Source organism: Rana temporaria, chromosome 1, assembly GCF_905171775.1.
Source record: "Rana temporaria chromosome 1, aRanTem1.1, whole genome shotgun sequence".
Classification (NCBI taxonomy): Eukaryota; Metazoa; Chordata; class Amphibia; order Anura; family Ranidae; genus Rana; species Rana temporaria.
This window is the reverse complement of record NC_053489.1, coordinates 158,986,448-158,999,280: the sequence shown is the minus strand read 5'-3', so window position 1 is coordinate 158,999,280 and position 12,833 is coordinate 158,986,448. Positions and strand designations below refer to the sequence as shown.

At 40.0% G+C, this 12,833-nt stretch overlaps 1 protein-coding gene across 1 annotated transcript in view; it reads left to right on the top strand.

Annotated features, from left to right (window-relative positions):
* Positions 1–12,833, top strand: part of FBN2 (fibrillin 2) — a 290,847-nt gene that overhangs the window by 87,650 nt on the left and 190,364 nt on the right. The window contains exons 6-7 of the mRNA XM_040344842.1: positions 5,119–5,316; positions 11,259–11,384. Coding sequence (XP_040200776.1) covers positions 5,119–5,316; positions 11,259–11,384 — 324 coding nt within the window. The remainder of the gene's footprint in view (positions 1–5,118; positions 5,317–11,258; positions 11,385–12,833) is intronic.

The following is a 12,833-nucleotide window of genomic DNA, read 5'->3' as shown; positions in this document are numbered from 1 at the left end:
GATCCCGAGGGGCGGTATCTTTTACTTAGAGGAAAAATAAATGAAGTGGATTATTCTATTGCAAATATTTACTGTCCAAACACGAACTCCGAGAGATTTCTTAGGGGGGTCACCGAGATGTTTATGGATTTCAGGATAGGCCGGGTAGTTGTTGCTGGCGACATGAATCTCTGTCTGGATCCAGAAGTCGACTGTACGTCTCGTGTACAGCGGACTGGAGATGCACAAAGAAAATTACTTAAAAAAAAATTACATCAACTTCAACTGATAGATGTTTGGAGAATACAACATCCGAAAACACGGGATTACTCATTCCACTCCGCTGTACACGGGACGTACTCCAGGATCGACTTCTTTTTAGTGGATCATAGCTCACTGGATGTAGTGACAGGTTCGGGAATTAGAATAACTACCCTGTCGGATCATGCGCCAGTTTCAATTAATGTAAAAATCGAGGGAGCTCCGAAAAGTAACACCACATGGAGACTCAACGAGGATTTAATACAGGATGAAGAGGTTGTAGAAAGGATAAAACGGGAATTAGAATGGTATTTCAAGGCAAACTGCTCAGAACATATGCCGGAATCATTAGTTTGGGAGGCTCACAAGGCCTATATTAGGGGCATACTGATCGCAATAGGATCAGCGAAAAAAAAAGAAAGTAAGAAGAAATACGATGAGTTATATAAAATTATCTTTGATCTTGAACAGACCCATAAACAAACAGGAGGGCATGAAGCAGAGCGTAATGTTATCCTAAAAAGAGAGGAATTAAGAGATCTTATTGAATATGAAAATAGAGCGGCATTTCATAGACGTAAGAAAGAGAAGTATCAATGGGGAGACTTGTCGGGTAAATTCCTAGCAAAAGGGCTCAAAAACAAACCTAAGGGTAATTTTATAGAAAGCATTCAAACGGGCAAAGGGGGTAAGGTACATACAACATCTGAGATCGCAAGAGTATTTCAAGAATACTATGGGAAGTTATATTCGATATCGCAAGGGGACCCCCCCGAAAAAATTAAAAGGAGAAGTGATAATGCAAAAAAATTCCTAAACAACACATGTTTAAATAAAATACCCGAGGATAAAATTAGCTTTTTAGAAGAACCTATAACGGAAATGGAAATTCGTAACAATTTAAAGGAGTCACCAAAGGGGAAAAGCCCAGGCCCCGATGGGTTAACAACTGCATATTACCTAAAGTTCAGTGACATTCTGATCCCCAGGATGTGCTCTTATATAAACGGTATTGGTTCAAACTGGGATATTCGCCGAGAGGCATTAGAGGCCGCTATTACAATAATTCCCAAGATAGGTAAAGATCCCTCCTTATGTTCTAGTTTTAGACCCATCTCGCTATTAAATGCGGACGTAAAATTGTTTGCCAAAATCTTAGCCGGGAGAATGAAAATAATCATGAAAGATTTAGTACATACTGATCAAGTAGGCTTTGTCCCTGGGAGGGAAGGTAGGGACAACAGCATCAGAACACTCCTGTTAACACAGATATTAAAAGATAGTAAATCCCCAGGTCTACTCCTGTCTATAGACGCCGAAAAGGCGTTCGACAGGGTAGACTGGGGATTTCTACTGAACACATTGGAGTTCATTGGGATCGGTCCAAAAATGATGGGGTGGATAAATGCTCTGTATAAACACCCAACAGCAAGAGTCAAGGTGAATGGGATACTATCAGGGACTTTTGAGATGTTCAATGGGACCAGACAGGGGTGCCCCCTGTCCCCTCTTTTATTTATCTTATCTTTGGAACCATTGCTGGACGGGATTAGAAATAACCCGGACATCAGGGGGATTCAAACAAATGATGGGGAACATAAACTCGCAGCATTCGCCGACGATATCTTATTATATATAACGAATCCAACTATAACCCTCCCGAATCTATTAAAAACTCTTAAATTGTATGGAGATGTGTCAAATTTCAAAATCAATCCTCTAAAATCAGAAATCCTTAATATTAGCCTGAACGCACAGGACGTACGGAGATATAAGCAAGAGTTTCCATTTATTTGGAAAGATATCGAGATAAAATATTTGGGAGTTAATATCACAGCATCCCCGGAGCTAATTTACCTACAGAACTTTATCCCGTTATTAAATGATATTAAAATTGATTTAAAGAGAATTGCATCTAGACAAAGATCTCTACTAGGGAGAATAAATTGTTTTAAAATGTTTATTCTCCCTAAGATATTATATAAAATTCAAATGTTACCAATCGTATTACCGGGTGCTTACTTTAAAATATTAAAACAGTTATTAAATAGGTTTATATGGCGGAGCAAAAAACCGCGCATAAGTATGGAAATATTAATTAGAGATAAGGAACGTGGTGGTTTGGGGGTACCTGATATTTACACATATTATACGGCTATTCACATGGCACGGGTGGTTGATTGGGTTAGAGATAACAATGAGAAAAGGTGGGTTAGATTAGAAAGTTGCTCAAACAAGTCACTGTTAGGAAAAGAGATTTGGATACCGCCACATTTCAGACAACAAAATACGCACATGCACACGATCACATTGGCATCCATGTCCATATGGGATAGGACACACAAAAAGCACAGATGGGGCTTTAACTCCCCATTAATCCCTCTATTCGACACAAATTTTTTTGCACCAGGGAAAATAGGCCTGTTTGGTAACTGGATTAAAAAACCAGATGCACAATTAAAAGATATATTAAAAGACGGCAAAATTCTTACCTACCAGGAATTAAGTAAAAAAAAAGAATTGTTTGAGCTGAACTGGTGGCGATATATGCAGCTGACGCATTTTGTAGATTCCTTCCCCTCCCCCCCGAGGTCAGATAGAAATCTGCTCCCTTTGGAGCGTTTGTGTTTGGCACCAAAAGGAAGAGGCGGGATCTCCTCAATTTACAAAATTTTGATGGGATTGAAAGATCCCGGTTTCCCTCCTTATATTAATAAATGGGAAGAGGAATTGGAAACGGGTAAAACCGAGTTAGAGGTCAGGAAAATATTAAAAAAGACGCATACTAGTTCAACTAACTGTGCATTAATCGAAATGAACTTCAAATGTTTAGCACGGTGGTATATAACCCCGGTCATAGCACACCGTTTTCGAGATGATACCTCCAAATATTGTTGGAGGGGCTGTCTCGAAGTGGGTACTATGTCACATATATGGTGGACCTGTCCAAAAATTAAAACATACTGGAATAACGTATTATTAGTAATTGAGGAGATAACCGGAATTAAAATACCTCCTGATCCATGGGTCTGTCTGTTCCACGGGACAGAAATGTCAACCAAACAGTACATGAGAACTTTACTTCCCCACGTACTAGATGCAGCAAAGAGTCTGATCCCCAAACAATGGAAGGACCCTATGAGTCCAACAGAGAGGAGCTGGTTTTGCAGAATCAATGATATATATTATGCTGAACAGCTCAGGTTCATGGGAGAGGAAGGAGAAGGAGGATTTAAATTAAAATGGCAGGATTGGGTTAATTTTAAACTTTCACCGAGGTATATAGATAGGATGATATAGTGTAAGAAGTATAACGGGCAAAGAGAGATACAATACGAGACAGAATTTCGGAGATAGGGGAGGGCGGGAGGGTGGGGTTAAGGGATGAGGGTGGGATGAGGGTCTGTTCGGCTAGGGGAAATTAATGTATTCAAGTACATGTGTTTAAGTATTTTTTTTCTCTTTTGTATATTTATTGACATATATTTAAATGCACTTTTGCAATAACAAAATAACCAAAAAAAAAAAAAAAGTTTCCCACCATGATGTGAACTAAGGAGACTGCGAATGAACGCAAATTGATTAAGTCTCCTGATAGTTCTCTGAGGCGGAACAAAAAAAAAAAAAAAAAAATTGCCATTTTAGGAATTCTGAGGAAAGATCACTTTAAAGTGGAACATAGTTATTAAGAAAATGCAAGCAGACAGGCTTTTTATTGCAGAAGAGATAACATGTATGTGCATACCCTAATGACTATATCTGTGAGAACATTTATTCCTTGTTAATACGTGTTATATGAATTTGTACATAGAGCAATATCAGCAATGGTACCACATATTTTTCTATGATTCATGTCTACCCTTTGTTGTATCTGAGTTTATGTAACTACAACCTCTAATGTAATACCCATTTTGGATATATGATGGTTGTTAAAAAAATGACTTCTCTACATCCGGTTCCTTTTTGTGCCTCATCTAAAGTCCCAAACTCCCCCCTCTTTTATAAAGAGATACCATGTTGCCTCCTTTGCATGTTTGCAAGCTTCTACAGAATGTATCCGCAGGTCGGTGTACAATCTTGGCTTGCTGGCATAAATAAACTCCTGTGGTCATGCACAGGAGTTACATCACCCAAGGCCTGTTAATTAAGATGAATAAAGATGTCATATGCAGAAAAGATTGGGTGAATATGTTGGTTCCAGCGAGCGAGCTCAGGGATACCACGTCCCCGAGGGGAAGAGGGAAGAGTGAGTATAGGCATTCTACTTTAAGGTCACTGCAATGGACATAAGGGTACTTCTTATACTGAAAGAAAAGATGGTTAACCTCTGCATATGGAAAGGATTATTGTAATGGATTAAGCAATGCTTTGTAAGAGTTTTTTTGCCTTCCTCTGGAACAACTAGGGTTTAAAGGTTCTGATAATGTAAGGTCTTGTTTTTTACCTATTTATTTATTTATGTGTTTTTGTTTGTGGTTATGCATGTGACTTTTTTTTTTACAAACTGTGTAACTGAGGAAGTTGTACAGTGATCTCAATGGCCGTGAATAGTGTATAAATGACTGGCTAAACAAATGTACATAACCTTTGCCAGATACGTTGCAAAATGTATACGTATTTCAACCAAATATTTCACTAATTGCATTATGTGCCACTTTAATTTTAATTCAGAATAGAAACAGGAAAATATTTTTTTGTTAGACTAGTGTTAGTAAAAAGAGCAATTTTATGTGGAAATAGGTTAATGCTGTGAATGGTATCATCCAGACCAGGTTTTTAGTTTGTGGCTGTTTCTGTTGATCTTGTATTTATGCTGAATTTTAGATTTATTCATCATTTGGTGCTTACAGTGTTTTCTTTCTATGTTTTGGTTTTCAGACTACAGAACAGGGCCCTGCTTCACTCAAGTCACCAATCAGATGTGTCAGGGTCAGGTGACTGGTATCGTCTGCACAAAAACTCTCTGCTGTGCAACCATCGGACGTGCCTGGGGGCACCCATGTGAGATGTGCCCTGCTCAACCACAACCCTGCCGCCGTGGCTTCATTCCCAATATACGCAGTGGAGCCTGCCAAGGTAAATAGCTTCAGGTTAATGTGTACTGTTTATTCAATACATTTATATCCTCTATAGAGCATAAATCAGTATGTTTGACTGTGAAAGTAACTGTCACTCTAGCTGCTGATAAACTATCATTCCAATGTTTTTATTTTTTTCATAACATCCTCTGCACAGTAATGTTTAAAAATCAAAAAATCATTAGTTATTAGTGAGAATAAATGCATTTTTATAAAAATTATATATCCACTTAAAAGCTGAAGTTAGGTAAAATATATAGACCATATGATATGGAATATATATACAATATGTACCCATATCAACCAATTTCAATGTACCCATATCAACCAATTAGGTTCAACTTTTCATTCTTCAACAGTCATCTTCCAATGCAAGTTTAAATCTAGCTAGTTGTTTTTTATGGTGTTTTTTTTTTTTTTTTTCAGATATGATTCCTATTCTTAATTAAGCTCAGCAGTCAGACAATAAAAACAGGTTGACACTGTTGTTGTGTTTAGAGCCAAATCACATAATTTCCTGATGTTTTACCTATTGTATTTGGAGATCCTTAGATTTAGCTTTAGAATCAGTTAGCAATCACAGAATTTGGTCTGCAGCTATCCGTAGGAACATAGAGGATGCAGTAGCCTGGATGACAAATTAAACACTTTGGCCTTGTACACACGACTAGTCCATCCGATGAGAATGGTCCGACGGACCGTTTTCATCGGTTCACCGTTGAAGTGGCCTGATGGTCTGATGGGCGTACACACCATCAGTTCAAAATCCGATCGGGTCAGAACGCGGTGACGTAAAACACACGACGTGCTGAAAAAAATGAAGTTCAATGCTTCCAAGCATGCGTCGACTTGATTCTGAGCATGCGCGGGTTTTGAACCAATGCTTTTGTGTACAAACCATCGGTTTGGCCCAATCGGGCAGTTGTCCATCGGTTCGATTTTAAAGCATGTTTTAAAATTTTGGACCGAAAGACAACAGACCGATGGGCCGTACACACGGTCGGTTTGGACCGATGAAACAAAACCTCGGTCCGTTCTCATCGGTTTTGTCCGACCGTGTGTACGCGGCCTTAGGCCCTGTACACACGACCGGTTCATCCGATGAGAATGGTCCGACGGACCGTTTTCATCGGTCCATCGCTGAAGTGGCCTGATGGTCTGATGTGTGTACACACCATCAGTTCAAAAACCGATCGGGTCAGAACGCGGTGACGTAAAACACACGACGTGCTGAAAAAACGAAGTTCAATGCTTCCAAGCATGTGTCGACTTGATTCTGATAATGCACGGGTTTTGAACCGATGCTTTTGTGTACTAACCATCGGTTTGGCCCGATCGGTCAGCGGTCCATCGGTTCGATTTTAAAGCAAGTTTTAAAATTTTCGTCCGAAGGACAAAAGACCGATGGGCCGTACACACGGTCGGTTTGGACCGATGAAACCGAACCTCGGTCCATTCTCATCGGTTTTGACCGGTCGTGTGTACGCGGCCTTAGGGGAGGGCACAACTAGCACAATAAATCACTTTAATAAAATGGAGATAAAACATGTGTTTATACTGTATGCTCTACAATATTACCTTCCATTAATATAGGCTGATACTCAGTTTTACTGCACTGATTCTCTACAAGCTTATGCATCCTTTTAAAGCCCAACTAAACTTTCAGTTTAAAGTGGCTGTAAAAATCAGACATAAATGAACAAAGCATACCCCTCTATAGTGCGTATCCATAGCACGGATCATGGATCTGGTTCCTCTCTGACCTCTCTTCTCTCTGCTATCTGCATGAGTCACTCCTAAGATCCTTAGATTAAAGGGGTTGTAAAGGTTTGTTTTTTATTTTCTAAATAGGTTCCTTTAAGCTAGTGCATTGTTGGTTCATCTACCTTTTCCTTCGATTTCCCTTCTAAAAAATGTTTTTCTTTGTCTGAATTTCTCACTTCCTGTTCCTCCTCAGTAAGCTTGCCAACATCATCCGAGCCAGAGAATGGCCCGGATGATGGGGGGAAAGCTTACAGGAAGTGAGAAATTCAGACAAAGAAAAAAAAACATTTAGAAGGGAAATCGAAGGAAAAGGTAAGTGAACCAACAATGCACTAGCTTAAAGGAACCTATTTAGAAAATAAAAAACAAACCTTTACAACCCCTTTAAGCTGACACACAGCCTCCTAGGGGATAGCCTGTGGCTGCCAGCAAACAGTAGAGGACTCATATCCTTAGCTCTGTTTCTCTAAGCTTCTGAAGAAGAGTGTGCTAATTTCCTCCATTCATCTCTCAGATCCCCTAAGCTCGGGTGCATACCCTGCAGTGTTTGTGATGTCAGATACTGCTTTTTGTTGCTGTAAAAAAAATCCTTTTATCTGTGTGATGTATAAGGCTGTACATGGCAGATGAATGCAGATAAAAAGGTACAAATTATGTAGGCGGATTTGTTAAAATTCCTTGTATCATCTGAGGTTTGTCACTTCACTGGGTATATGCAAGGGATTACAATGACTTTAGGGTCTCATTCATGCTGTCAAATCTGTGTTTCTATGTGTTTATAGGACATATCCCAATCAAAGTAAACATTTCCAGCATTTTGGTGCTGTCAGTTTAGCTGTGTTTAGAGAAAATAGTACTCTGTGCATCCAAAATTCAATTAGAAACTCTATATGTTTATAAACGCTTCTAAACTTGGATACATCTGCTTTAAAGCAGGAAAATCTAAATGCAGAAAAAAGTGATCAGGGAGGCATACAAGTTGTTTATAATTCCCAAATAACTTCTCATGCATTTAGGAAAGCAAAATGCACGAGTACCATATTTAACAAGGCCTAAATTAGCTTAATACACTCAGGTGCATCAAAGTAAAAGATATGCAAAGGAGGGTAGAAAAGCCTGTCCTCTACCAGCATTCTGCAGAGTGGAAGTAAGTCTTAAGCTGGTCATAGATGGATCATTTTTTTTTTGATCAGCCAGCTGATTGGCTGCAAGTGCTGATTGAATGAAAATATACCAACAGTCCTGTTCGAGAGGACTCAAGCTAATAATAGACCATAGATGAATCGAAATTTGGCCGGTCCCTGCAGACCACTCTGGGGGAAGCAATGGGTAGACACACCCCTTGCTGAGTCAGATCCAGAGCTCTCCAATCAGCTAGGAGCATGAGCTCTGCTGATTTTTTGAGCTTTAGGTCTGATTGAGTAGGGGTGTGCCAACCCTCTGCATTGCTTCCTCACAGAGAGCAAGGGCCCACTCTGCAGCTGCTAGCAAGGGAATTTTAGTCAAGCTCATGGCAGCCAGAGCGTTCCAAGTCTGTTTTCAGCTCAGTCGCACAAAAAAAAACAGCTGTTAGCAGTTCACTTTCATAGACACACCCCTTGGACTACAGGAGGTGTCGTAACAATGTCCGAGTAAATCTTACATTTCCTAGCAGCATGCACATTGCTATGCAAGCAACATCTGTTTGCTGCTAAGAGAGCTAAGGTTTGAAATCACTCACCACCATTCACAGCCATTCACCATTTACAGACTTCTGGGATATGTAGTCCCAGAGTGGATGCACATGTCATAGCAGTGTGACATGTTGGCTCCCTTTCATTGGTTGATGTTGAGCAGGAAAAAAAAGAGGCTTGGATTGTGATTTGACCATATATCTTTTTCTCCTGTTTTAGAGTACTGTAATGCCACTGTATATTAAAATAATGTAAGAAAGCTGCTTAGTGGACAGACAGAAGCCTATAGATACTAATTCCAACTTACTGGAGTTGAGCTTTAAGTAACTTTCATGCTGGTCCCTACACACAAGCCCCATACTTACCACCTTTCTACCTTTGAATAACCTTATACACTTGTATTGACATTTACGACACCTAACCCCATAAAACCCCATCAAAATTTAATACTACTACAGAATCTGGAGGTGGTGTCCACCTTGAGCACCACACAAACTGTACTTTAGTGTAGTTAGGTGAACAGTATAATGTGCTGATATGGGTTGCCATAAAGAGTTGCAGTTTAGTTGAATATCTAGAATTAGCTCTTGACATGTATTGCCTTTCGCAAGGCTTGCTAGGCTAGTGCTACTCCTATATTTATACTATTTTAACAGTGTGGTGTTTTCTTGAGGTTTTTTTTCTTTTGTATTTTTGTATTTTTATTTTTGGCAGTGTGTATTCACACAATTTGAAATAAACATGGAACCAGATGAAGCAATCATTACAAATATTTTAATACTGGACTGAATTGTCATCTGCTGAGATGTCTTCTTTCTACTTGTTTACTTTGTACATGGCCTGAATACTTCAACAGAGAACAAAGAAATAACTAAGCGATAGAGTAATAGGCAGGAGGTGGATTGGTCAAAGGCTATAACATACATAAATAATGATTCTCCACTGTATTCTAAAATTTCCTGCACCCCATTGATAGTGACGTTCTAAGATCTTATTGTTAATCCTGATAATTATGTTTTAAAGTCTAACTTCAGGTATTGTTTATTATTATTTGTATCCTTTAAAGGTGCCAATAGTCCTCCTAATAGGGCCAATCTTCACTTACCCTCTCCACACTCCAGTGCTGTCCCTTACTTTTAGTAACAAGAGAAAGACAAAGAGCAGGCGCCACTTAGATAAAACTGTACACTTTAATTTTAAAATAGTATCAAAGCACTCACATATTAGTTACTGTGTGTAGGCATAGGTGGAAGTCCAATATGACAGTCAGTCCTCAGCTCGTGTGGGGGAGTCCCTGCAATTGGAGATGTTTGCTGTGCTTCACCACATGTCAGGGTGCCGGTTGCTTCATCCTGGTCCTGACGTCACTCCGCCTCATGCCGCGTCCCAGCACAGACCTGCCGCTCTGCGTTCCAGCTCTCCACCTGGATGCCGCAGCAACACCCGTAAATGACCGCTTCTATAGCGAACCGGCACCCTGACATGTGGTGAAGCACAGCAAACATCTCCAGTTGCAGGGACTCCCCCACATGAGCTGAGGACTGACTGTCATATTGGACTTCCACCTATGCCTACACACAGTAACTAATATGTGAGTGCTTGATACTATTTTAAAATTAAAGTGTACAGTTTTATCTAAGTGGCGCCTGCTCTTTGTCTTTCTCTTGTTACATGCTTTGGAGTCCGGCTTCGGCTCCCCCTGCAAGGCTGCCCAGATCCTAAGACAAAAATATTGGAGCCATACAGTAAGTGCCATAAGTTAACAGCTTGTAATCTTTTCAGCTGGTAATTCACGTTATTTACTCAAGTAGCACACTTTTCTATCTATTAATAAACATTTTACATCTATTTTTGAGATTTAAAACCATGGTCCTCTTCAGTATTGTACGTGACTCATGCTATGGTCATAACAGTCTGTTTGCCCTTTCATTCCCCCCACTCTCAAATTACCAGTCGAGGGTTGACGATCTTTAGGCTTTTCCACACCACTGCTTGACCAATATTGTTTTGTGGGAATACAGGAACCAATATGCAGCAGAACAAGTAATTTGCAGGCCACTGATCACTTGAGAGATTTTGTGTTGAATTAATGAATGTCATCATTAAAAATTACTATATAACAATTGGATCATAGGGATCACCAGAATACTATACTTCAGCTACTTTAATTAATCCCTATGTGATTCAGTTAGGTTTATCCTGTCCTAGGAGAGACAGTGAGGGGCAGTGAAACATAAGAGGCATAATAGTTGTCTTTGCATTTTTTATGTGTTTTATACACTTTACTTACACTTCATTAAAGAGATGCAACTTAGTGGCAGACACGTTGTACAAAACCTCCTACACATTTAGCTTACATAGGGACATAGCAAAGCAAAGGAGCCAAATTCCCAGCATATTACAGGAATATGAAAATAGTTCTGTGCATATAAATGGTTCTAGTTTTCTTCTGTGCAACCATACGTTTTGTTGTTGTTATTTACATGTATATCCTACATTTTAGATGTTGATGAATGCCAAGCAATTCCAGGACTGTGTCAAGGAGGAACCTGCATCAACACAGATGGATCTTATGAGTGCAGATGTCCTGTTGGTCTTAAGCAGAGTGAAACATCTCAGAAATGTGAAGGTAAGAAACCTTTGTGACAATTTAAAGTGGAAGTCCAGAATTTATCTAACTAAGCCTAAATCTGCTTCCACTCCCTTTTTAAATACTATTCTAACTACCCTATAAAGGAAATATGCTTATACTTACTTGTTCTCAGGGTGCTCCAGTCCGACCACTTAAACTCCCCAGCAACTGGCTTTAGAGACTTCAGAGGCTTCAGAGAGGAGAGATTGTTAACCACAGCTTCAGTGCCCGTGTGATAATGTCAATCATAGGCTTACTATGGGGGTATCCTTTGTTGGCTGTCCCTCCTCTCCCCTGCAAGCCGGCCACTGTAAGACAACCATATGACCAGAAACCCCTCTTTTAAGCTTAGTTAGATTGATCCTGGTCTTCCACTTTAATTTAACAACACAATGACATTAAAGCCTGGTACACACTACAGTTTTTGTAGTGTTGCACTACAACACCACAGGGTTGCACCAAAAAATAACTGACAGCTCTCGTTGGGAGCCACTGTACCAGCCATGCAAGGTTAGTCCAGTGATCTCCCCCGCTAAGCTGTTGTGTTATGAGAAGGGGATGCCATGCCCCCCCCCCCGCCAAAAAATCATGGGCTCTCTGCCATTGGCTGAGAGAGCTAAACGGGAGTCGTCAGCTGCTAGTTTTCCATCATGCATGTCTGACAGAAGCCGGCCAAACGACTGCCTTCTGTCGGACAGACCGACGAACACACGGGGGGGAATGTTGGCCAGTATTTTTTGTACCGTCAAATGTCCCCTGACATTTTGCCCTTATGTACAGGGCTTAAGAAGGTATCTTTTAAAATAATATTTTTTTTCCTGACTAATAGTGCAATTATCCATGCAATAATAGCAGCCATTTTGTCTGTTCATTCAGAATTCATGAGAATAGATGCTCTACTCTATCTAAAGGTAAAAGAAAACAGTGCCATTTTCATTGATATACAGTATTTGCATAAAATAACTTTATCACTGTTCTGCCATTTCCAGCAATTTCTAATGTTTTGAAATCTTTAAATGCACACACTTGTTTTTGGACCAAATACAGGTAGCCTATCTATAAAAATCTACAAACATCTATAAGCAAATTCAGTGATGGCTGCCTTTGAACCTCTGGAACTAATTGGGTTTTCCTACCTGTCCCAACCTGACTGTTTGAAGAATAAGCTTACCTGCACCTTTGGGGCTGATTGATAGTAGAGCATGGATTTTGATATCTGCTCTTCATTATGCTTTGCTTGCCTATGCACGCTGGAGTCCATTCATAAAATGTGGGGCGTGATGTGTAGCCTGTGGCACTGCATTGAGTTCTCTTGCTTAAAGCAGCAGGAAGTTCTCAGAGATTGGAGGAGAATATGTTTTTGTGACTTTATCAGGTCATGTGGCCAGGCACTCTTCATGCTGAGGGTCAGGATATGGATTTTAAGGGGTCCCCTTGAATTCCATA